The sequence below is a fragment of the Coregonus clupeaformis genome, unplaced genomic scaffold (assembly GCF_020615455.1).
Source record: "Coregonus clupeaformis isolate EN_2021a unplaced genomic scaffold, ASM2061545v1 scaf0144, whole genome shotgun sequence".
In the NCBI taxonomy this organism is placed as follows: Eukaryota; Metazoa; Chordata; class Actinopteri; order Salmoniformes; family Salmonidae; genus Coregonus; species Coregonus clupeaformis.
Window position 1 is genome coordinate 417,262 of NW_025533599.1, and position 25,127 is coordinate 442,388.

General features: G+C 42.9%; 1 protein-coding gene across 3 annotated transcripts; it reads left to right on the plus strand.

Moving 5' to 3' along the window:
• The first annotated feature begins 250 nt into the window (after positions 1–250).
• Positions 251–18,614, plus strand: fbxw11b (F-box and WD repeat domain containing 11b). Of its 3 annotated transcripts, none has more exons than XM_041886025.2 (13): positions 251–360; positions 8,852–8,911; positions 9,425–9,647; positions 12,180–12,366; positions 12,625–12,715; positions 12,827–12,964; positions 13,129–13,247; positions 13,400–13,649; positions 15,356–15,474; positions 15,630–15,740; positions 16,436–16,514; positions 16,606–16,770; positions 17,616–18,614. In XM_041886025.2, the coding sequence occupies exons 1-12, from the start codon at positions 322–324 to the stop codon at positions 16,765–16,767; spliced, it is 1,578 nt and encodes a 525-aa protein (XP_041741959.1). In that variant the 5' UTR covers positions 251–321; the 3' UTR covers positions 16,768–16,770; positions 17,616–18,614. The 3 variants fall into 3 exon arrangements, with proteins under 3 accessions (XP_041741959.1, XP_041741960.1, XP_041741961.1); XM_041886026.2 differs by having other exon boundaries at positions 17,712–18,614; XM_041886027.2 differs by having other exon boundaries at positions 17,944–18,614.
• The last annotated feature ends 6,513 nt before the right edge of the window (positions 18,615–25,127 follow it).

The following is a 25,127-nucleotide window of genomic DNA, read 5'->3' on the forward strand; positions in this document are numbered from 1 at the left end:
TCTTTACATCACGAAGAACTGTTGTAACCAGTCTTTTCGAAGTGGAAGTAATTTATAGATCACACAATCTGTGCTCAGCACCTTGCTCAGGTCGACCCTCGAACAAGCACACAACCTCTTTGGTTTAGCAGCAGAAAAGCGCCAACTACGAAATAGCACATGACAACAACACTTTCATTATAATTTTTCGACCTACCAAGTGTATCTATGCTTGAGTGAACCCCTCCCCCAACCCTGTGTTCTGTGACGTCATATCAGCTGCAGGCGGACGCAGGGCTGGGTTTCCATTTTCGCATTGAGCGAGTTTCGGGGAACAAGAATATGGAGCCGGAGATGGAGGACAAAACGTTGGAGCTGATGGTGAGTTTTGAATCGGATGATTACTCGCTGCGTCGGAGGTTGTAATATGGTAGTATCACTCGAGAGAAGTTTAGATCGAAAGGATTTGGAACAAACAGGAGGGCCGAGATGACAGACAAAATAGATGCTAACTAGCGTTAGCTAACTAGGCTAGCGAGCTGAGCGAGGGCCCAGTGTCCGTGATCGAACATTAACCCGTGGCTCATAATTGTAATTATTCTAGTTAACAGCATAATGTTGTTTTGTGGAATGATTGGGAAGAGAATGATTATCATCCGAATGGTAACTTAGAGGTCGACATGACGAGGATTGAGTCGGCTAGTAATAGTAGAGAAAGGGCCGTATAGTGGGCCCCGTCGTTAAGTTAGATGCTAGCTAGGTACAGTAACCAGTTAAACTAGTTAAGTACCTAGGAAAGTAAACTAGGCGATTGGATCTCACTGCGTCGCCGCTGCGCCATTTGTCCGGCTCAAACAAGTTAACGTTAGCCGCAACACAAGTTAAACCTAAAGTTAGGCTTCAGATAAATGTATGGGTTCTTGAGCGCCTAACTAACAATTTGTTTTGTTCGGTAACTACCCAGATTGTCAACCAAGCACAGGTATAAATATATTCCTAGCTAACTTTAGCTAAAACACACTCTCCACCCGAGCACTGGAGTTTAGTATCTGTCATTGTGATCAGTGGCATTTTAAAGCTGCGTAGAAGGAAGTAGTTAACTGACGTACGCTTTACTGTTAGTTAACCATGTCACTATTGTAGCTGTTATGTTGAAGCAAACAGCCGGAGTTATAGCTACATTTTCTGAGTAGGTAGCTAACTAGCAAGTCAGTATGACAACCTCATCAGGCAAAAATTAACACGGCTAACTAGGTTAGATATTCAGAATGATACAAAGGGTTGTTTGGATCCTGGATATTGATTGTGGGACACAAACTCCCGCAATACCAGCCGACGTGATAATTCCACTGTCCCGCAGCCCAGACAGGAAATTCATAAACTTCATCTTCCTCCGGGAAAAAAGCGTCTACACATTATTTTTTCCATGCTACTATTTGGTTTGCGACAGTTGGGGGTTCTATAAACCTACCGGTCTACCTCTACGACCTGTGCAACAATGTATCGTTTAAAATGTTTACAAACGTGATCTCTCCGGTGCCAGCTAGCCCAAGAATTAACGTGAAACTAATAATTCACCAAGGGCCTGGACACCAGTATCGCTATACTATTTATTATTGTGACAAGAAAACAAAACAGAAGCGGATTTAACTTTAGGAAAACAGCCCTGATGTTGTCATCCAGAGTCACATGTATTTATTTTCCAAACAATAGCACACAATATTTTACATATCGCTGGAGTTTGGTTGCCTCGTGTTTACATTTTAGCCCTGGAAAAAATATCGCATTACTGCCATCCCCCTTCCCTTAAGAAACCAAGAGTGGCGATTTTAGCATGTAAATCTTGGTGGGACTAACAAACAAAATTTGGGGGGATGCATGCCAGCTAAACCACAACACTAAACAATGCATGAATTGCACTATAACGGTGACAAACGGTGCCCACAAACTGTTAGGGCCTACTAAAAGCTGTCCCAACACCTTACCACTGCTACACCTGGCTATCAGCGGAGCCTTGTCTGGCAGTGAAACAGTTCATTCAGCCCCATGTACTGCCTTAAAAAAAAAACATGGCTGACTTGCTTAAACACATGTGGTTTCTACTGACAATTGAGATGTACATGCTGGCATAAGGGGAGGACAAGCGGATAAGTGGCAATCTGTAATTTCGATTAAGACATTACTGAGTGAGCTAGAACGTAGTCAATATAACTATTTGTTCAGCACTTTTGAAATGTACAGCAACAGAATTCAGAACATGGGAAGTTCATCCAGTGTTCTCCCTGTACACCAAGTCAGAACCGTAGGATGAATAAAGGGGGTATATAAGCAGACAATGAAAGCTCTTACAATATTCGATGATTACATTTCTCTAAAACAGGTTATAGGCTACATGTGCATCACCAAGTCAGAACAGTAGGTGAAATTTAAGAGTGGAAAATATACCAAATTATTAGGGTGAGGCACATGGCTACACAACATACACGTAGTATAACTTTCTTAGCTCTCGAGTGGCGCAGTGCTAGCTGTGCCACTAGAGATCCTGGTTCGAATCCAGGCTCTGTCGTAGCCGGCCATCACCGGGAGACCCATGGGGCGGCGCACAATTGGCTCAGCGTCGTCCAGGGTAGGGGAGGGAATGGCCGGCAGGGTTGTAGCTCAGTTGGTAGAGCATGGCATTTGCAACGCCAGGGTTGTGGGTTCGATTCCCTCGGGGGGCCAGTATGAAAAATAAAAAAATTATGTATGCACTCACTAACTGTCCGCTAAATGACGTAAATGTAAAATGTTAGCTACAGTATACCTCCCTGGCATATTATGTCATTTATGCAGCAGCATACATTACATTTTTGGACTCACCTTGTTGTGCTGTACTCACTTGAACAGGAAGGTGGCGTGGCGGTCCTTCGTGGGCAAATTTTGTCTCCAAACTTTCTCATCAAAGTCTGGCATTCTCTGGATTTATTGTACTTTCAAGACAACTGGGAACTCGGGGGGGAGAAACAATGTCGAATCATGATGACGTCAGTGATCTTCAGGTCGTGGCTCTAGAAAGAGGCCCGAGTTCCCGATTTACAATACAGAGTTGGATGACCGTTCAAAACATATTTTCCCAGTTGGAGCTCGTTTTCCCTGAGTTCCAAGTTTTCTTGAACTCACTGAAGTCAGATTTCCAGTTAACAGTTGTTTTGAGCGTGGCAGAAATCATGCTGGATTGACAGCATGGCCAATGTTGAATGTTTGTCATTAAGCTTGGAAAGAGACCCTTAAACCCATATTTGGAACCACACAGCTACTCAACTGAATAGCAGGCTAGTGATTGCTTGCAGTTAGCCACTGCTTCCTTCCAAACCACTCATTGTTGAATTTGCGATTTCCAACTTGTGTAATGTTTATGTTCAATGGCCGATGAGCACCGATACATTTTATCTATAATTTCTCTTCTTAATTTCTCTTCATATGACAAGGATTAAAAAGGATTTGCCAGTAGATTGTGCACTTGATTCATGATGATGACCGCTAGTTAAGATTTTGAAAGTATGATGTTGACATGATCAGTCCAATCAAAGCTACTGTAGATATAACGTTATTTGACATAATTTTATCTGTGGCCAATGACCTTGAGCCTTCTTGGATGGGCACTTATACTGTAACTCTATGGCAGCACCCAAGGGGCTTGAATTTTCGAGCTCAACCCTTAGATTTGGCGGTGACATAGTGTCCCCATGAGTGACAGAACTGAGCCAATCACGGCGCAACTAGAGAACATTACCAACCCCTACTCTCCGTATTTTCCGCTGGCTGCCCCACCACCACAGAAAGCACTGAGCTAGGCTGAAACACCTGCATTTTGGAACTGCCTTACTCAAGAAAGCAAAAAAGACCATGTTTGTATGCAGCTTTTTTTTCATCTTTTTCATCTTTTTTTTTTTTTTTACATTGTTTGCAAACTGATATGTGACACGTATTAATGCCAAAATAATAAGCAACCCCAAAATTATTCTTATTTTTTTGCTAAAAATGTGGGTCTCAAAACAGGTGGGGCTCTGCCCATAAACACTCAGAATTCAATTGATTAATTAACCAGCGCAGTGCAGCCTATGTAGGCCTATTGGATATTTATTCAATTATTATTTATTGAAGTTCTTGTCTCATCGTTGAATCTCTGCTAGCTAGCTATATGCCAATGATTTGTTTAGCATTGCTATGTCAAATGATTAGAATTAATGACTGGGTCAAAATATGAGAAAAGCGCTAACGACCAGCCAGCTTGGATAGCAACTTCAGAATCCAAAATGTATCCGATGCAGGAGGCAAGGGAAAATAATGTCTGTGTGGCCATCTGTGTGAGAGCTCACTCAATAGTTATTGGGAGCCCCTAACATGGAGAACAGAAAGCGGTGGAGTGCCATTGTAGCTGGCAACGATATGAGTGGGACGTCCCATTCTCCACCAAAGAAGAGGCAAGCCCTGGCTGTCACCAACCAGCGCCAGTAACATGGAGAGTTCTTCCACTCTTGTGCAATCAACAGAAATGTCACTAACATCACCAACTAGCTTGGTTAGCTCTGACTCGCCAACAATATTAGTTGGTGCCTATGTAGGCCTATTGGAAATTTATTAAATCATTATATATTGAAGTTCTTGTCTCATCATCATTGAATCTCTGCTAGCTAGCTAGCTACATGACAATGATTTGTTTAGCATAGCAATGTCGAATGAATACAATTATTAGAATTAACGACTGGCTCAAAACATGAGAAAATAACTAATGAGCAGCCCACTTGGCTAGCAACTTCAGATTGCAAACACGAATTTGGTGAGCAAATAAATGCCGCCTGCTGGAGAAGACAGATTTTGGGCCCAGTTATCCCTCTCGCTTCACCTCTTCCTCTCTGTAATAGTTTATTTTAGGCCTGCTACGTTAGGTTAGCTAGGCATTAACGTTAGCTAGCTACCTGTAGATGCTATTTTTGATTTAGCCATCCATAGATTGCTGTCACCCACGTATCTTATTATATAGCTAGCTACTGACTGAGTGGTTATGCACCTCCACCGGCGCATTTGTTCCATCCAGTGTTCTCTGTTTTGTCACCTTAGAAAATCTTTGCCCATGTTGATCATTTCTCTGTTTCCACACAATATGTCACTGGCACTATCTTACAAAGTAACGTTAGCAGCCTAGTCCTGTGCTTTTGTATTGGACAGAGCATGCCAGTCTAGCCTTGTGACATGTTAGGCTAGAGTCATATGACACTCACTTAAAGTTCCAATATGTACCTTTTTTGGGGCGACCTGACCAAATTCACATAGAAATGTGTGTTATAGAGCTGTCATTCTCATTGAAAGCAAATCTAAGAAGCGGTAGATCTGATCTATGTGCAAGATTTCTATGCTTTGCATTAAGTTACGTTTTGCAGCTTTTGGTTTTGTACAATAGCTTCAAACAGCTGAAAATACATTTTCCATAACCAAAAATATTGTATTTCACAGCGGTTTAGACGTTACATTGATTATTTACACTATACAGTGCATTCAGAAAGTATTCAGACCCCTTTTTCCACATTTTGTTACATTACAGCCTTATTCTAAAATTGATTTACATTGTTTTTTTCCCCCTCATCAATCTATACACAATACCCCATAATGACAAAACAGAAACAGGTTTGCAGATTTGTAAAAAAAAAATTAAACGGACATCACCTTTACATAAGTATTCAAACCTTGCTCAGTACTTTGTTGAAGCACCTTTGGCAGCGATTACAGCCTTGAGTCTTCTTGGGTATGACGCTACAAGCTTGGCTCACCTGTATTTGGGGAGTTTCTCCCATTCTTCTCTGCAGATCCTCTCAAGATCTGGCAGGTTGGATGGGGCGCGTTGCTGCACAGCTAATTTCAGGTCTCTCCAGAGATGTTTGATCGGGTTCAAGTCCAGGCTATGGCTGGGCCACTCAAGGACATTCAGAGACTTGTTCCGAAGCCACTCCTGCGTTGTCTTGGCTGTGTGCTTAGGGTGGCAGGTAGCTTAGTGGTTAAGAGCATTGTGCCAGTAACCGAAAGGTCGCTGGTTCTAATCCCCGAGCCGACTAGGTGAAAAATCTGTCTGTGCCCTTGAGCAGGGCACTTCACCCTAATTGCTCCTGTAAGTCGCTCTGGATAAGAGCCTCTGCTAAATGACCAATTATTTATTTATTATTTATTATGTGTTGCCCTGTTGGAAGGTGAACCTTCCCCCCCAGTCTGAGGTCCTGAGCGCTCTGGAGCAGGTTTTTATCAAGGATCTGTCTGTACTTTGCTCCGTGTGTTTTAAATGTTTTAGAAAAAAATTCTGATAACCGGTTTTCACTTTGTCATAATGGGGTATTGTGTGTAGATTGATGAGGGACATTTTTTATTTAATCCATTTTAGAATAAGGCTGTAATGTGGAAAAAGGGAAGAGGTCTGAATACTTTCTGAATGCACTGTACTTGCTTGTTTTGTCACAAACTGAAATTAGGTGAACTATTTGAATTTTAGCAACCATGAAATGGTGGGGCGATTTCTGCATAGTGCATCTTTAGTGTGGATACAAGCAGGAGTAATGTCTGCAACATCGACTGCATGTGTTTTGTCTACAAGCATACTTACAGTGAGGGGAAAAAAGTATTTGATCCCCTGCTGATTTTGTATGTTTGCCCTCTGACAAAGAAATGATCAGTCTATAATTTTAATGGTAGGTTCATTTGAACAGTGAGAGACAGAATAACAACTAAAACATCCAGAAAAACGCATGTCAAAAATGTTATAAATTGATTTGCATTTAAATGAGGGAAATAAGAATTTGACCCCTCTACAAAACATGACTTAGTACTTGGTGGCAAAACCCTTGTTGGCAATCACAGAGGTCAAACGTTTCTTGTAGTTGGCCACCAGGTTGCACACATCTCATGAGGGATTTTGTCCCACTCCTCTTTGCAGATCTTCTCCAAGTCATTAAGGTTTTGAGCCTGACGTTTGGCAACTTGAACCTTCAGCTCCCTCCACAGATTTTCTATGGGATTAAGGTCTGGAGACTGGCTAGGCCACTCCAGGACCTTAATGTGCTTCTTCTTGAGCCACTCCTTTGTTGCCTTGGCCGTGTGTTTTGGGTCATTGTCATGCTGGAATACCCATCCACGACCCATTTTCAATGCCCTGGCTGATTTGACGGTACATGGCCCCGTCCATCGTCCCTTTGATGCGGTGAAGTTGTCCTGTCCCCTTAGCAGAAAAACACCCCCAAAGCATAATGTTTCCACCTCCATGTTTGATGGTGGGGATGGTGTTCTTGGGGTCATAGGCAGCATACCTCCTCCTCCAAACACGGCGAGTTAAGTTGATGCCAAAGAGCTCGATTTTGTTCTCATCTGTCCACAACACTTTCACCCAGTTCTCCTCTGAATCATTCAGATGTTCATTGGCAAACTTCAGACGGGCCTGTATATGTGCTTTCTTGAGCAGGGGGACCTTGCGGGCGCTGCAGGATTTCAGTCCTTCACGGCGTAGTGTGTTACCAATTGTTTTCTTGGTGACTATGGTCCCAGCTGCCTTGAGATCATTGACAAGATCCTACCGTGTAGTTCTGGGCTGATTCCTCACCGTTCTCATGATCATTGCAACTCCACGAGTTGAGATCTTGCATGGAGCCCCAGGCCGAGGGAGATTGACCGGTCTTTTGTGTTTCTTCCATTTGCGAATAATCGCATCAACTGTTGTCACCTTCTCACCAAGCTGCTTGGCGATGGTCTTGTAGCCCATTCCAGCCTTGTGTAGGTCTACAATCTTGTCCCTGACCTCCTTGGAGAGCTCTTTGGTCTTGGCCATGGTGGAGAGTTTGGAATCTGATTGATTGATTGCTTCTGTGGACAGGTGTATTTTATACAGGTAACAAAATGAGATTAGGAGCACTCCCTTTAAGAGTGTGCTCCTAATCTCAGCTCGTTACCTATATAAAAGACACCTGGGAGCCAGAAATCTTTCTGATTGAGAGGGGGTCAAATACTTATTTCCCTCATTAAAATGCAAATCAATGTATAACATTTTTGACATGTGTTTTTCTGGATATTTTTGTTGTTATTCTGTCTCTCACTGTTCGAATAAACCTACCATTAAAATTGTAGACTGATCATTTCTTTGTCAGTGGGCAAACATACAAAATCAGCAGGGGATCAAGTACTTTTTTCCCTCTCTGTAGAGGTTCAGTTGTAGGTAATTTGTCGCTCCAGACAAACGCACCCTCACACTTCTAGGAGGACAGTAAGGCTGATAACATTTAGACACAGCCAGGACACGCACACTCACAGCCGGAAGTGTCAAGCACCTGCTGCCCTATAAAAATGGGGTAGCAATGAAACCCCTCAGGATACAACTATTGCCATCTGTAGCATTTCCCAGTTCTCCATATATTTTAATTGTATGTTTTAAATGGAATTATCAGACCATTTTGTGTTATTAGGCGAAATCATAAATTACCTCGCACAGCCAACCTAACAATGTCTGATTTCTTTACCTGATTTGATGTCAATCTTTTGAATACAGATGTCAGATTGACATGGCTTTGCAGGTCTGGAGAAGGGGCAGCTGTTGACCAGCCATGGATTCCCCCTCAAATCCAACAATCTACCGCTAACATAAATTAAACCCAGCCCCCGATGCTCAAACAATTAGTTTACTTTGACTGACAGCTTCTTCAGATGAGAAGTTATGGCAAGCCTCCTAGCCTGGCATTGTAATTTGGTCCCCATGGTAAATTGGATGTTGTGCAGTTTGGACCAGAATATTTGGGCTGGCTGTTAATGAATAGTATGTGTATTTTGATGTACTAATGGCCTGTCTCTCTCTCCTCCCCCTCAGAACACCACTTTCATGGACTCCCAGACAGATGAACTCTCAAAGAAAACCACAGTGTTCAAGGTGAGCCAGCAGTCCACGGCCAGACAGTCAGTCACTGAAGTTTAATGGAAGCTTATTTGCCTAGTCTACCTCAAAGAGCACATACACTAATGGTTTATCTACACTTTCTATGTCTTCATACTTCTCTTAAAAGTGTGCCATCAATCTTGACAATCTAGCCATTGTTTACAGTGGTCAGTGAAACAGTGAGTGTACTAATGCCAGACAACAGTGTAGCCTTTAGTCATAAAAAAAAAACCTTTCTCATAGCACAATGGCATCTTAGCCAGCGATTTTAAAAGGCAATCCACATTAACCAAAACCAGATTCAACATATAAAGCCAGTTTCCCAGACACAGATTAAGCCTAGTTCTGGACTTAAAAGAATGCTCAATAGAGATTGTCAGGGAAACCGGCCCATAGAGTTCTGTACACCGATTAGCAGGATTAAGGCCCAAAGCCCGTCCCTCATTTGACAAGAGAGCCATGTAGACTGAAGCTCTGATGGTTTATAACCTTTTCTCCTCTGTTCAGACGATCACTAACGGTCCGATGACGGGCTCAAGGAAGAGGCCATCGGAAGGGAACTATGAGAAGGAGAAGGAAGTGTGCATCCAGCTGTTTGACCAGTGGTCTGAGGCTGACCAGGTGGAGTTTGTGGAACACCTGATCTCACGCATGTGCCACTACCAACATGGCCACATCAACTCCTACCTCAAACCAATGCTCCAAAGGGACTTCATCACTGCACTGCCAGGTATGGTACACACTTGCTCTCGAGAACCCATGGTGCCTTATGGGACCATGTAAACTACAATCCCAACGCTCTGTTTTAACGTTTAGAAACGTCAATAATCATTGCTTTCCATACGGTTTTCGAAACGTATTAGTGAGAAATAATCTTTCAAATAAAAAATATACACTTACTGTAGCAGGTTTGCACAGATCCATATGGCTGTGTGTGCCTCCAGCCGACGAACTACACTTCTTCCCCCAGTTACGTTTACACACAGGTGTTCATGCACGCTGTATAGCTAATTAGCACAGGTTGTCGCCTCTGTCTTCCTTAAACAAGCGCTATAACATGGAGATATGGCTGTGTGGGAACACTAACCCTAACCTTATAAAGGTGTGTGTAGTAATTAGGGCTGACCCCAATTAATTGACTGGTCGATTGTTTGGTCGTTAGGCTGTTGGTCGACCAATATTTTTTTAGTCGAGCAGTAACCTATATATTCATGCCCATCTTAGTGAACTAATCCATTGCGGAGGCCTAGACTAAAAGCCAATTTATGCTTGATTTGAAAATGTGGTCGGAGGCTCCATATGGAGGGTGTGACACAATTGCAGAGGCCAAATCGAGCTCTGTACCGCATCGCCATGCGCCTCCCAAATGTTGTAACAATGCAGAGGGCTCTGTATAGCTCCGCATTGACATGATTGGTTGATGGTAGGGTGCGGTACATCCAGTATAAACACAAACTCACTTCCTTGACAACAGCTCTGCACTGCTCCACGAAGCGCAAGTATGAATGCCCTGACTTCTACTGAGGCCGTATCACCGTAAATGCTGTATGGCCAATGCATACGTCGGATTGACCATGCGCCCAGATGCACAATGCACTTCTCTTTCCAGAATGCCCTCTCTCCCGCCAATTTGTGCACATTCATTGATTCATAACTTCAGTCCCCCACAAGTTCAGTCCCCTGTAGCTCAGTTGGTAGAGCATAGCGCTTGCAACGCCAGGGTTGTGGGTTCATTTCCCACAGGGGCCAGTATGAAAATGTATGCACTCACTAACTGTAAGTCGCTCTGGATAAGAGCGTCTGCTAAATGACTAAAATGTAAAAGTAATAACTTCATTGTGTGAATTGTTTGCGTTTAATTGTTAGTGTATATCAATTCCCCATTACATATATCACCAGTAGTACATTTACCATTAATTCCTATAATTTCTAATCTACAATGTTTGTTACTTTGGTTACGGTAATGTATTTTTAATGCATTCAATATTATTATTCCTGTCTTCCTGTTCTTTTTGTCAGAGTAGACACATTGTTTGCAGAGTGCTCAACCTATGCTACACTTGTGAGAAACACGTTTTGGTTTATTTAATTCCATTTACGAGTTCTGTCAATTTAGTCATTGTCTTTTGTTTGGAGCGCTCCTGTCAATGTTGAGTAAGGACGCGCAAATGTAGGCATATACAGTGCATTCGGAAAGTATTCAGACCCATTGACTTGTTCAAATTTTGTTATGTTACAGCCTTATTCTAAAATGAATTAAATACAATAAAAATCCTCATCAATCTACACACAATACCCCATAATGACAAAGCGAAAGCAGGTTTTTAGAAATGTGTGTAAAAAAAAAAAAAAAAAAAATAAACAAGTATTCAGACCCTTTGCTATGATACTCGAAATTGAGCTCAGGTGCGTCCTGTTTATTGCTTTGTTAGCATGACTATATTATAGCTAGAGCTGTCAAATGATTCAAATAATTGAGTTAATCCCATGGTTTTCTGTAGTCAACTACGATTAATCAAATGTTGTTTTAATTTGACCCTAATTAAAGATGTTTCCATTTAAATCACATTGGTTTGCAGGTATAACCTATTTGGATTATAAGGGAAGGAAACACAAAATAAACTATTCTAAGACAATAACAATAGATCAGCAAGGTTGATGTAAAATATCATACCACTATTAGATCTAGCCTTGGCTACTTCTTATCCATGTTCTTCAACATAAACTAGACAATTTGCTTAAATCTTGACCTGAGAACTACAACTAAAACTGTAGCTAAATGGAATGTAAGTTCTGTTCTGATTTTAAAATCATTGTGTAAAATAATAGTTGAATTTCTAGGTGCATTCAGCCATGGCATTCTAAACATTCTTGTTTGGTTAGAGACAGCAGGCTGTACTGCAGCTGCTGCCGACGAAGAGGACCGAGTGCGTTATGTTGCGCTCTAAAGGATCCGTGCGGAAACAGACTTTTGGGTGACAAAATTGAGATGGGATTACATGTCAAAAGAAATTACGCCGTAAAGAATTTTAACAGCTAATTGTAATTCACGCATTAACTTTTACAGCCCTAATTATAGCACCAAACTAATGCACTTACACATAATATACACAACCAATATACCACCTAACCACCACTACATGCTCCAAGGGAAACCACTTTACAGGCTCAGTTCATCCACACATTCCCAATATACACATGAGTACTTCTAATCATTGTGTTAAACTAATGTGTTGCACTGTGTCTCTTCTTGTGCCTATAGCTCAGGGTCTGGACCACATAGCGGAGAACATCCTGTCGTTCTTGGACGCGCGCTCTCTGTGTTCGGCAGAGCTGGTGTGTAAGGAGTGGCAGAGGGTCATCTCAGAGGGCATGCTGTGGAAGAAACTCATAGAGCGTATGGTCCGTACAGACCCCCTCTGGAAAGGCCTGTCAGAGAGGCACCAGTGGTGAGTACGGACTGGGACCACTGGCTGGGCCACCCTGGATCACAATTAGTTTAATTAAAATCACTAGTAGAAGGGATCAAGATCTTTCCATTTGTTGTTGTTGTTATTATTATTCTCAAGAACCTACATGATAGACTGTATTCAAGACTGTTTCCAAAACTGTATCCAAGCGTCCTCACCTTAGAAAAAGACAATTGATGTTGTTGAGATGAATAAATGTGTGGTTTTTTTAAATGGTGAATGTGTTCTCTCTCCTAGGGAAAAGTACCTGTTCAAGAATCGAACCACAGAAGTCCCACCAAACTCCTACTACCGCTCCCTTTACCCCAAAATCATCCAGGACATAGAGGTGAGTGCTTCTGCTTCTCGCCTTGTCCACTCTCATTCACCTTCCTCTCACTGATCTTTCCTGTTTCCCATTCACTGACCTGGCTCCACGCCCCCCTCCCTCTCCCTGCAGACGATCGAGGCCAACTGGAGGTGTGGTCGGCACAATCTGCAGCGGATCCAGTGTCGCTCAGAGAACAGTAAGGGGGTTTACTGTCTGCAGTATGACGACGACAAGATCATCAGCGGCCTCAGAGACAACTCCATTAAGGTTGGTGTTCCTGTTTAATGTTGAATGAAGGGGGAAAAACAAGTCTAATGCCTACTGGATATTTTGAATAAAAGATCCATATTTTGAACACAAAGTGCCTTACAATGTGTCATTTTAATAAATCATATTTTGGGATAAAAATTTCTCGCTGTCTTGTCTGGTAGATCTGGGATAAGCAGTCTCTGGAGTGTCTGAAGATCCTGACCGGTCATACAGGCTCAGTGTTGTGTCTGCAGTATGATGAGAGGGTCATCGTCACCGGCTCCTCAGACTCCACCGTCAGGTCAGCACCTCTCCCTCTTCTCTGCTGTTGTCCTCTGTCCTCTTACGCATGCTCCAGGAAGCTCCAAAACTAGTTTTATTGAAGAGAAGAGTGGAATCTGCATGTGGTATATTGTGTCTGTGTTTGATATTGATGATCTCTCTCTGTCTCAGGGTGTGGGATGTGAACACTGGGGAGGTGCTGAACACTCTGATCCATCACAATGAGGCGGTCCTCCATTTGCGGTTCTGTAACGGTCTGATGGTGACGTGCTCTAAGGACCGTTCCATCGCCGTGTGGGACATGGCCTCGCCCACCGACATTAGTCTGCGCCGTGTGCTGGTCGGCCACAGAGCAGCAGTCAATGTGGTGGACTTCGATGACAAGTACATCGTGTCAGCGTCCGGTGACCGTACCATCAAGGCAAGTCTGCCCCGAAGATCCAGGGTCAGCTCACTAGAGCCTCGAGCATGTCACCATCTCAACAAGCATATGTTCTAGTACTTTTGCAGTGGCACAATACTTACTTAGGTCCCACTAGGGACGAAGAAGACTAAGGCCTCAATCTCTGCCACTAGTCTTCTTTGTTCTGCCTTCCTTGTATTTTCCAGTTGGTGTCCATCTGAGCGCAACTTTATGGGTCCTTTCTTGAGACATCCTCAGCACATGTCCAACCCAATGGATCCTGTGCATCTTGATCTCAACAGCAATATTTTTACTTCCTGTCTTATATGCGTTAGAGGTCTTGTTCGGCCAGTAGTTGTTGCAGATCTTGCAAAGACAGCCATTTGGCATCAACCCTGTTCATGTGTCTTAGTGATCCTCTGCTAAAGCATTGTAAAGTCGCTACTTTTGTATGGTTCAGAGTCTACTGAATGCACATCCTGCCTTATATTTAGCCAGGCTTTGATTTCTTGGCTCGTCATATAGTGTTTATGGTACTTCCTGTAAGCTGGATTGATGAGGGGCTTTAGTTCTTTCCCCCTGCTCTATATGAGCATGGCTGTTTTAATCAAATAAAATGGTATTTGTCACATGCGCCGAATACAACAGGTGTAGACCTTACAGTGAAATGCTTACTTACAAGCCCTTAACCAACAATGCAGTTTTAAGAAAAATAAGTGTTAAGTAAAAAATAGATAAGTTAAAAATAAAAAATAATTAAAGAGCAGCAGTAAAATAACAGTAGCGAGGCTATATATAGGGGGTACCGGTACAGAGTCAATGTGCGGGGGCACAGGTTGGTCAGCCACAGAGCAGCAATCAAAAGCTAGTTATCTTCCCATCACTGCTTGTCATCATTCATTCACAAAAGATACTTGAATTAAAAAAAATACAAGCCAGCCACGCCTATCAAGTGCCCTCTACCCAAACCTAACAAATCCTATTTCTGGTTGAGCTCAGTTGTTCTGTGACGTGTCCAGTAGAGGGCAGTATAGAGCAGGAGTTAGCCCAGCATGTGATACTTGCTGTGGAAAGCACTGACTGAACCCAGAGTCCAGAGCTGACATCTCTCCTCCTAGGGCCAAACTTTGGGCCTGTCTCCTCACCTCGGCCCCAGATCCAGTCTCAGCCTCAACCCTAGTCTTAGCCCCAGCTCCGGCCCTGTACCTGCTTGCCCCTGTCTTCCAGACAGTGGATATGTGGGCAGCCAGGATTCCAGGAACAAAGAGACCCTGGTTAGCCCACCCATTGCCCTGGGAGACGGGCCAAGGCATTCTGTACCGAGCTGCCTCCCGCACACAACACCCCAGTGCTCTGAAAACATTCCACAATAAATAATTGAGGGAATGCAATATGTGTGCGTTTGGAAGAGTGAGTGTTACTCTACACCCAAAATATGGGTATTACTATTATACCTATATGTGTTTACATTCATGTGTTCACGCAGCTGCACGGTATCATTCTCTCTGACACGTGTGTGTGTGTGAAAGAGAGAGGGATATAGCTCTGGTCCAGACAGTGATTAGTACAGATGCATTCTAATGGAGGAAAACCGGAAGGATGCGGTTTCAAGAGATTAAAAGTAAAGGTTGTCAACTTGAAGGATTATGTAGGCTAAACGGCTGTTTGTGTAGACCTCAGGGGTTGTGTGCATTCGCTCATGTTTTGCCTTGTCGCCCCTGCAGGTGTGGAGCACCAGCACGTGTGAGTTTGTGCGCACGCTGAATGGCCATAAGAGAGGCATCGCCTGTCTGCAGTACAGAGACCGACTAGTGGTCAGCGGCTCATCGGACAACACTATCCGGTGAGTGTGTTTGTTAATGAGGGCGAAAAATCTGTCAGCTATGTGTTTGTTACACTGGTCTATATTTATAGAACTGTAACCTGGAGATGAACATCATTTGTCATGGCTGTTCTCTCAAATGTTACTAAACTAACACTGATTCTCTTTCTCTTCAGGTTGTGGGATATTGAGTGTGGGGCATGTTTGCGCGTATTGGAAGGCCATGAAGAGTTGGTCCGCTGCATTCGATTCGACAACAAAAGGATCGTTAGTGGAGCCTACGATGGGTGAGTCTTTATCCCTTTGTGGCAGGTGTTAGCCTGAGCTGATCTCTTACTACTAATGGAGATCTGACCATTAATGGGTTTATTCCCTCACTCTAATCCTGCACTTGGCCACTGCTAATCCTTGTTATTCTCTCACTGCTAATCTGACTCTTGGTCTCCCGATCTCAATCCCAGTCTCGGCCTGTTAATCAGAATAAATCTGCTAGGCTGTTAGTGAAACTTTAATAGGACAGAGTAAGGGATCCTCCAGTTTATCCACTAACATAACGTCGTCCCCAGGCTATTGCGCACAGCTCATATAAGCCTGGGATATCAACCACTCAATATTGGGCTTAGTGGGAGTGACCATAGAATGATATGGGAGTGACCTACTGTGTAAAGTATTTTGTCATTTAATTTTAGCAAATCGTACGACTGCAAGGCGTGGCTCTGTTCTTGTGGTGTGCTAGCGCACGGGGAGAGTTGGGGGGAAAGGTGTTGTGGGAGATGATTGGTTGATAGATTAAGCCAATGCCTACCTCCCGGCTCTCTGTATTGGCTAAAGAAGGCCAAGTTTGACTCATTGGTCCACCAGAGTCTTCGCGTATTTGGGCGGAAGTGTCTGGGAACGAGATTATCCATTGACGAGACTTGGAAGACTGTTTGTTGTTTACGTTATGTTGTTAAGAGGGTGTTTCTGTGATGTTTCTTTGTAGTAAAATCAAAGTATGGGACCTGCAAGCTGCTCTGGACCCTCGTGCCCCTGCCAGCACCCTCTGTCTGCGCACACTGGTGGTAAGTCTTGCCTGGATCTAGAACATGGAGATTGTGGCGACGATTATAAGGGTAGTTATTGTAGATGATACTGATGAATGTTGTTTTTCAGGAGCACTCTGGGCGTGTATTCCGACTACAGTTTGATGAGTTCCAGATCATCAGCAGTTCCCATGACGACACCATCCTCATCTGGGATTTCCTGAACGTGTCGACCAATGGACAGACTGAGGGCCGGTCGCCCTCTCGCACGTATACATACATCTCCAGATAGCAGGTATACATGACTCGCACACATTCAGTAGAGTACACACCTGCATACACTCACTAGATCTAACACACACTAGAGATGAAAACAAAACATTTTAGTGATCTTTTTTATAAACAAGATTTGGATCTGATTCAAAATATGTGGCTTTTTGATAGATAAGACGTATTTCGAGTATGCACGCTTATCTCTTACTATATTTTGCAGGGTAAATTCGGCCCTAGCAACCATCAACTAATCGATTTAGAAAAAGTTGAACTAACACGAATGTTGTCCTGCAGACACGTAAATGAAGTGACACCTATAGGATCAATAGTGCAAATGGGGTGCACACGCAAAAAATACAAGTTGCCTTTTCTGAGTATATTATATTTATTGACACTCATCGATATGCCGTTGTCAGTAGCAGCAGGATAAACTGCACATATTTCAGATGGGTGCGATGCAAGATGTAAAAAAATATCTTGGCATGTGCATGATAGCTGCGGGACCATACCAGCCTCTCGATTCGTATTATTTCCGTAAAAGCCAATTTATGCTTGATCTGAAAATGTGGTAGGAGGCTTCGTTTGGAGGGTGTGACACAATTGCAGAGCTTCCGGAGGCATGCGAAGGCCAAAGCCTTTAAGTCTGCTCGACATTACTGTTTACTTTATGCATCGCTGACTCTACCTTTAAGCCAGCCACCCAATTTCTTCTATTGATCTTCAGTCTACAAAACCTTTTTGGGTAAGCACTGCAGCTCATGTACAACTCCAAAATGTTTTGCTCGGTGGCACGACTACTGACCTAAATCGAACACACCTACAAGATATCATGAATAGTGTGCTGAGTGTGTGCGTCTCTCTCTGCAGGGCAGGCCTGGTGGAATGTGGTGTGTGTGTGTGTGTGTGTGTGTGTGTGTGTCCGAGGACAGTCCTGATGGCCAAGTCTCTGTGTCAATGTGTCAGGGTCAGAGATCAAGGAAAGGACCCACCCTCCCTTCCTCATTCCTCCATCATCCTCTTTGCACCATCTCTGTCCTCCTCCTGGTGTTCATGTGGAGGGGTCATCCCTCCCCATTTGCCCTTCAGTGCTCAAACACACTGCCCTTTACCCCCCGAAACGCTCACACTCTCACACAGAGCGAAGTCTATTAGGTCACACTCTAAGACCCACCTCCCCTTACTCTGCTCCCTCAAGACAGAGGCCTGGACATGAAGGAATCTGAACTGAATGGCTGGAGAGGTGGCGAAGGAGGCGGCTGGAGACGGCCTGTTAAAGCTGCCCTGGGGAGGAAAGAAAAGAGGCAGGGCCGGGGCTCAACTCTTCTTATCCAGACTGAGTGACAGATACCTCAGGCCCGCCCCTTTGGGCCCAAGGACTGTATCAATATTGTTCTTTTCTCATTTTGTTTGGTGGAAGAAAGAAAAAAGACTGGAAGAGAGAGCCTACGTGTACATTTCTTCCCTGAAGACTTTACTGCATGGATGAATGATGGGACAACCGTGTGCTAGTGACCTATTTGTTTTTCTAACTATTATTTTTTATTTGGGACTTTTAATTCATTTAGCTTTCTTTGTTACATTGTACTAAGAATTGTAATTTTCTCTTTCCAAATCCCTCTCAAATTAACCCTCTCTCATCCCTAGTTCTCTACCTTGTGTCCCTTTTTCACTTTCTCTCCCTCTGTCTTGTTCTGTCCTCCTCTTGCTGTCTGCCTGTCTAGGTTCTGAATGACCCCTAACTGAGCGGAAATTAGTTGTAAACAGAATTGTCTCGTCTAAAATTGTGTTGTATATTAAATGATTTTTTTAAAGAAAGAAAAAACATTATTAATACGAATAAAGTACTTGACTGTGAAGGAGTGTAAACCAGCGTGTATGAGCAGTGTTTGTTCACTATAATGTATCTATGCCATTGGTACTGTATGTACAGACCAAACCACTACTCTGTTGAAGCGGACCTCACACTAGTGAATTGAGGATATATTATTAACTCTGAATTGGTGTGTGTAGTATCGAGGGGATGATCAAAGTTGGTCTGCAGACGGAATACTGAAGCACAAAAAGGGTGATCAGGAATGCAGCAATGCACTGGAACCCACATTCCTCTCCACACATATCCAACCCATTCTCTGCCTTGCACACATTGAGGTGGTTTGAATAATCTCGCCCGGGGGTGTTTTCACATGCAAAAGTGACTGCTTTTGAGCTTTATCTGCCAATGAAAAGAAATGTATGTTTCTAGACGATGCACCATGCTGACCGAGCGGCACAGATTACTGTTCGATTTGAGAAGAGAGCTCCTCCCTCCCCTCGATGACGTAACAGCCTTAGCCCGGTAGCATACTCGAATCCACCCATTCTCTCAAGGAAATGTTTTATGGTAGGGAAGGGGTTAACTAGTCAGTTGCAATGCTGAATCAAAATTGGCCTTCCGCATTTAACCCAACCCCTCAGAGATGTGCAGTGGGCTGCCTTAATCAAAGAAATGTGGTCCTCTGTAGCTCAATTGGTAGAGCATGGCGCTTCTAACGCCAGGGTAGTGGGTTCGATCCCCGGGACCACCCATATGTAAAAATGTATGCACACATGACTGTAAGTCGCTTTGGATAAAAGCGTCTGCTAAATGGCTTATTATTATTATTATTATTAATCAACATCATCGGTGCCCAGGGAGCAGTTGTTGGGGGTTAACTGCTTTGCTCAATGGCAGAACGTCGGCGTTTTCCACCTTGGGGATTCGAACCAGTGATACAGGCCCAATGCTCTTAACCGCTAGGCTACCTGACGCAATGAAAGGCTGTACCTCCTGCCCCGCCATCTTCAGTACTACAGGGCAGAGACAGAAGAGAAAGTGAGACATCTTATAGGGAGGTGGAATAAGTAGACCAGAGCCGGCTGTTATTGGGCAGTTTCCCACTGGAAAACAAATCCTGTAAGTGGGCGTTCCCTCTCTCGTGTCAGCATGCCAGAGATTATGGAGGAACTATGAGCTCATGCGAGAGAGGGAACGCCCACTTACACAGACAGGAACCGTGACCATTTATGAAACATCTTCATTTATCCACCACATTTGCTACAGGGCACACATGCCTGTGAGACAGTCCCAGCTGCAGGAAATGACATGTTTATGGGTGTGGCCCTCAATGAGGCCACCATCCAGTTATGGAAGGGCTACACTGCTCACAGGTAGATACACACTCATATCTGTTAGTGTATAGGTACTCAACGTGTGTTTTAGCTCATTTCCCATTTATTAACTCCGTTATCAACTCAAGATTTGAGCTAGTGTGTATTAACCTGATCAGCATTGATTCTATGTATTGGCAGCTGCGTCCCATCCGAGAAGGTCTCCATAAGCTCAGATCGTTTTCCAATGGAAGAATCAATTGACTTAATCCCGTGGTTTGGCACATATTCTGTGTTCTGTGCAGATGCTCCCATTTCCAGTGACTAACAAATGAAACTTGTACTCTTTAAAAATATATATATATATTTTTTTTAATATGGAACACAGCAGCAATGACTCAGAGCATGGTGCCAGCAATGTCAAGGTTATGAGTTGCCCATGTACCAATTTTCAATTATTATAAAAAAAATAAAAAATGGGAACTCGGGTCGGGGTCTCAACTTACTGAGAGTTAGAATAATAGAATACACAAGGTGCAATTTTGAAATTTGGTTGTGCATCAGCAGTCACTCAATTAGCCCATGTCAGTCTAGCGGCCAGCAGTCTAAGCTTGTAGGAAGCTTGGTCAAATTACTGACCAGGATGGGGCCCCTTGATCATCAGTTATCATTAAGAATCATATCATGTGTAGAATTGCAGGAAATTTGCTGTAAAACTGCACATTTTTCTCTCCGACCCATGGCAAAACGAGTAGAATTGCAGGAAATTAGTTATAAAATTGGAAAATGTTCTCTTCGCCTCATGGCAAAATGTGTAGAATTGCAGCGAACTTGCTTTAAACCGGCAACATTTTCTCTAACTTTAAAACTAAAAAAAAATTATCTTCGCTGTCAAGAGGTGAGCCATTAAAATGTTTTTCTCGCAAGGTGGGGTGAATGGATGTGGGTACGCAGACACACGAGCCACTGCGGCCCCTCATGAGTTCGATTTTTTTGTGGCCCCCACCCTAATCAAAGTTGCCCATCCCTGACATAGACTGACCAGGTGAATCCAGTTGAAAGCTTTGATTCCATATTGATGTCACCTGTTAAATCCATTTCCATCAGTGTAGATGAAGGGGAGGAGACAGGTTAAGTAAGGATTTTTAGGCCTTGAGACAATTGAGACATGGATTGTGTATGTGTGCCATTCAGAGGGTGAATGGGCAAAACAAAACAAAAGATTTAAGTCACAGAAAGCGGCACAGGTCCTAATCCAGGCACTTGTCATCTCCCGTCTGGATTACTGCAACTCGCTGTTGTCTGGGCTCCCTGCCTGTGCCATTAAACCCCTACAACTTATCTAGAACGCTGCAGCCCGTCTGGTGTTCAACCTTCCCAAGTTCTCTCATGTCACCCCGCTCCTCCACACACTCCACTGGCTTCCAGTTGAAGCTCGCATCTACTACAAAACCATGGTGCTTGCCTACGGAGCTGTGAGAGGAACGGCACCTCCTTACCTTCAGGCTCTGATCAGACCCTACACCCAAACGAGGGCACTACGTTCATCCACCTCTGGCCTGCTAGCCCCCCTACCTCTACGGAAGCACAGTTCCCGCTCAGCCCAGTCAAAGCTATTCGCTGCTCTGGCACCCCAATGGTGGAACAAGCTCCCCCACGACGCCAGGACAGCGGAGTCACTGACCACCTTCTGGAGACACTTGAAACCCTACCTCTTTAAGGAATACCTGGAATAGTATAACAGTAATCCTTCTCCCCCCCCCCCCCCCCATAAAAAAAAAAAAGGTGGTTGTCCCACTGGCTATCCTAAGTTGAATGCACCAATTTGTAAGTCACTCTGGATAAGAGCGTCTGCTAAATGACTTAAATGTAAATGTAAGTCCCTTTAAACGGGGTATGGTAGTAGGAGCCGGTTTGAGTGTGTAAAGAACTGCAACGCTAATCAGTTTTTAACGCTAAACAGTTTCCCATGTATCAAGAATGGTCCACCACCCAAAGGACATCCAGCCAACTTGACACAACTTTGGGAAGCATTGGAGTCATGGGCCAGCCTCCCTGTGGAACGCTTTCGACACCTTGTAGTCCATGTCCTGACGAATTGAGGCTGTTCTGAGTGCAGAAGGGGGTGCAACTCAATATTAGGAAGGTGTTCCTAATGTTTTGTACACTCAGTGTATGTTTGTGTTCAATTAAGGCAATACCATTGGTCTAAAACAGCTATCATGCCATCAAGTTAAATAAATTATTTTAATAACGATAACAATTGTAATAAAATCCATTATATAATTTCTCAATTTCTCCTTAAATATTTTCATATGAGACAAACTGAAGATATTCTACTAACTATGTTACAGCAGCTTTCTGTATTGATTGAATAGGCAGCAACAGTAGCTCCTGAATCAAATATGAAGAGAAACATATAAGAAATGTCTTGAGAAACCATGACTGGCCCTCTGAGTTGGCTACACGTTATAGTCCAGTCGTCTGTCGTATCGGGTGAATGGTGGCAATTATTGCTGTCAACAAAGAGTCCGCTTATGCTGCACAATGATTAGAGGCTTTTATTAATATCACAAGGTTACAGCATAAGTTACAGACCCGCGGTGCCTGGAGAACGGCGTCCCAGATTGCAATGGCCGTTCTGCCTTCTCCTTCGGTTTTCCCCCTACTTATAAACAATGCAAAAAGATGCTCCCTCTTCTGGCCAATCACCAGTCTCCCCTGTCTACAACACACTTCCTGTCTGTTGTATGTGACGTTACACTAAAACATTCCCTCTTGATACTAAAATCAACATTCTTTCAGTTCCACTTAAAAAACATTTAACAACGTCATAATCTCAATACACGACATATCCCCCCTTCGAGACGAACAGTCTCGAAAATAAACAGAATAGGATTATGACAAGTAACAATTTATCTTATTGAGTATCTTTAACATTAAACCAAAAACATTCTTCTCTAGAGTGTAAATACCTTTCTATGAAATATGAATAACTGTTTATGAAGTGTGAATACATGACTATGAAATATGAACAAATCTCTATGGAGTGTAAGAGCGAAAAACTGTTTGGCAACCTTCCATCCATCAATCAAGACAGTAAAATTCTCTCACGGTCCCTCTGCCCCAGGCAACCACCTTCGGTACTCCAGATAAACTCATAAACCATGTAAATGCATTTGAAACTATGATGCAATTAAATACACATGTAAGCCCCTGCAAACAAAATCCTATCCAAAAACATCCACTCTAAGGCTGGTCAACCCATTGGACCCTAAAGTGGAACTCTCCCTGCCTAAATTCCCTGTCCCTAAACATCACCGAAATAAACAAAAACATCTAAGATCCTCACATGTATTCAATAACATCAAATATCATTCTACAAAAATTAATACCTAAGAATATGACACAATTATGTATTACACATGTCTATATTTCATTGCAGACACTGGAATGTAGTCCACTACACTTCATCTCCCCGTAGTCTCGACTTCCAATGGATTTGTTGATGATGGAATCGGCCACACCCTCCTTGTTTCATCTCCTCCAGTCATATTGTCCCTTCATATTGTCGTTGTTTGAGTATTTCAATCTCCACATGTCCCCCAAATGCTTCTGGAAGAAAAAGAAAAGACCAAACAGTATCTTTTGCAAAACAAACACTTTCAAATTAAACATCAATATCAACTAAGAATATAAAAATGATATATAAATGATGTATGAATCACATTAACCTCTTCCCCCCTTGATTCATAAAATCATACCAACATCACCCTAATATTGAAATTTATTTTGTTGAAAAATCATCAAATAATCAAAAAGGATATTTATCTATTCAGTTCTACTTGTCCATCTTCATCCAGATCAGGAACAGTCAACACCGGCATCTGAGTGTTGTCTCCAGGCATCACTCTCCAACCTATCTCAATATCATAGCTTTCTCAAAGGTCAGTAACAAATTACAAACATCACACACAGTGCTATCAAAGCTGCAATTAAATGTAACCCATCACTGCCCCTACTGGCCTACCTGATCTTGCAACCAAGTCTTCTCAGATCTCCCAAACGCATCCCTTATATTCTTCAATGCATATATAACCCTAATGATAATATCTGAACTATCTGGACTCAAAGTATCTACTAATATTATCAATATGATCTTTCCAAATGTTACACCATACCATGGAAAAAGTCCCCCCCTTCTCCCCTTAGATTTATCCTTCAATGATAGGCTTGAAGACTATGACATGTAGCCATGTCTCTTTTCATCCAATTTCAAATATAGCTTCAGATTTCTGTGTCCGGTGCTACCCCTCTTATAATGGTAAAAACCTCATATGGAAGCTTCAACGTTGACATGTAACAACATCCTGTCCATCTATAATGTAAGAATATATATGCTTTATCACCACAAACCCTCTAAATATCTCTAAAATTCCCCATAGTCACATTGTCAGGCAAAAGCTAATCTTTTAACCATCAAAGTCCTGCTGTTCTTACTACCTGGTACATAAAAAGTAACATATTTCTCATTACTACCCTTAAGGTCATGCATACCCAAAGTTATCATATAACATCACAATCTGATATTCCCATAAACATACCCCTTACCTCATATGTTTTATTAGAACAAAAACAACTTTTAGCCCTCAATGGTTACACCTCAAATGCTTCAGGGTTTGCTGTTACCTGAGTTTCCTTCCCATCTAACAAATGCACACAAGTTAATTCACTTAACCCAATAACACCTAACCCTAGGCTTAAACAAATGTTTTGACAATGACATTATTTTATCTGTTACTGACTGTTGCTGATACCACAGTCATGACAACGCATAAGATTGACACATACTTGATAGAGGTCGAGCGACCGTCTCTAACATGTTTGTTGCTGGAATTCTCAACAGACATGGACCCTCAAGATTCCTCACTGATATTACAGAATGAGCTGCTGGAACCTGCCCATCTATCTCTAATTTTCACAACAGAAGAATCAAACCACTCCCTTTAGTTTCTCTCTCCCCTAACGAGCGGTACTGATCAGATACCTCTCCTTGTCTGTCATTAAAATCAAAGACCTCATCCTGTACCTCCATGATGAATCTATATTCTCTCTACTACTATCTGTTCTCATATTTTAACCCTATTCGTCTTGCTACCCCCTTTAATTTCAGAAAAGTTGTTGTCGGTGTCATACTTCCTACATTTGCTATTGCCATCGTATCATTAATCCCTTCCAAAGTTACCATTAAAG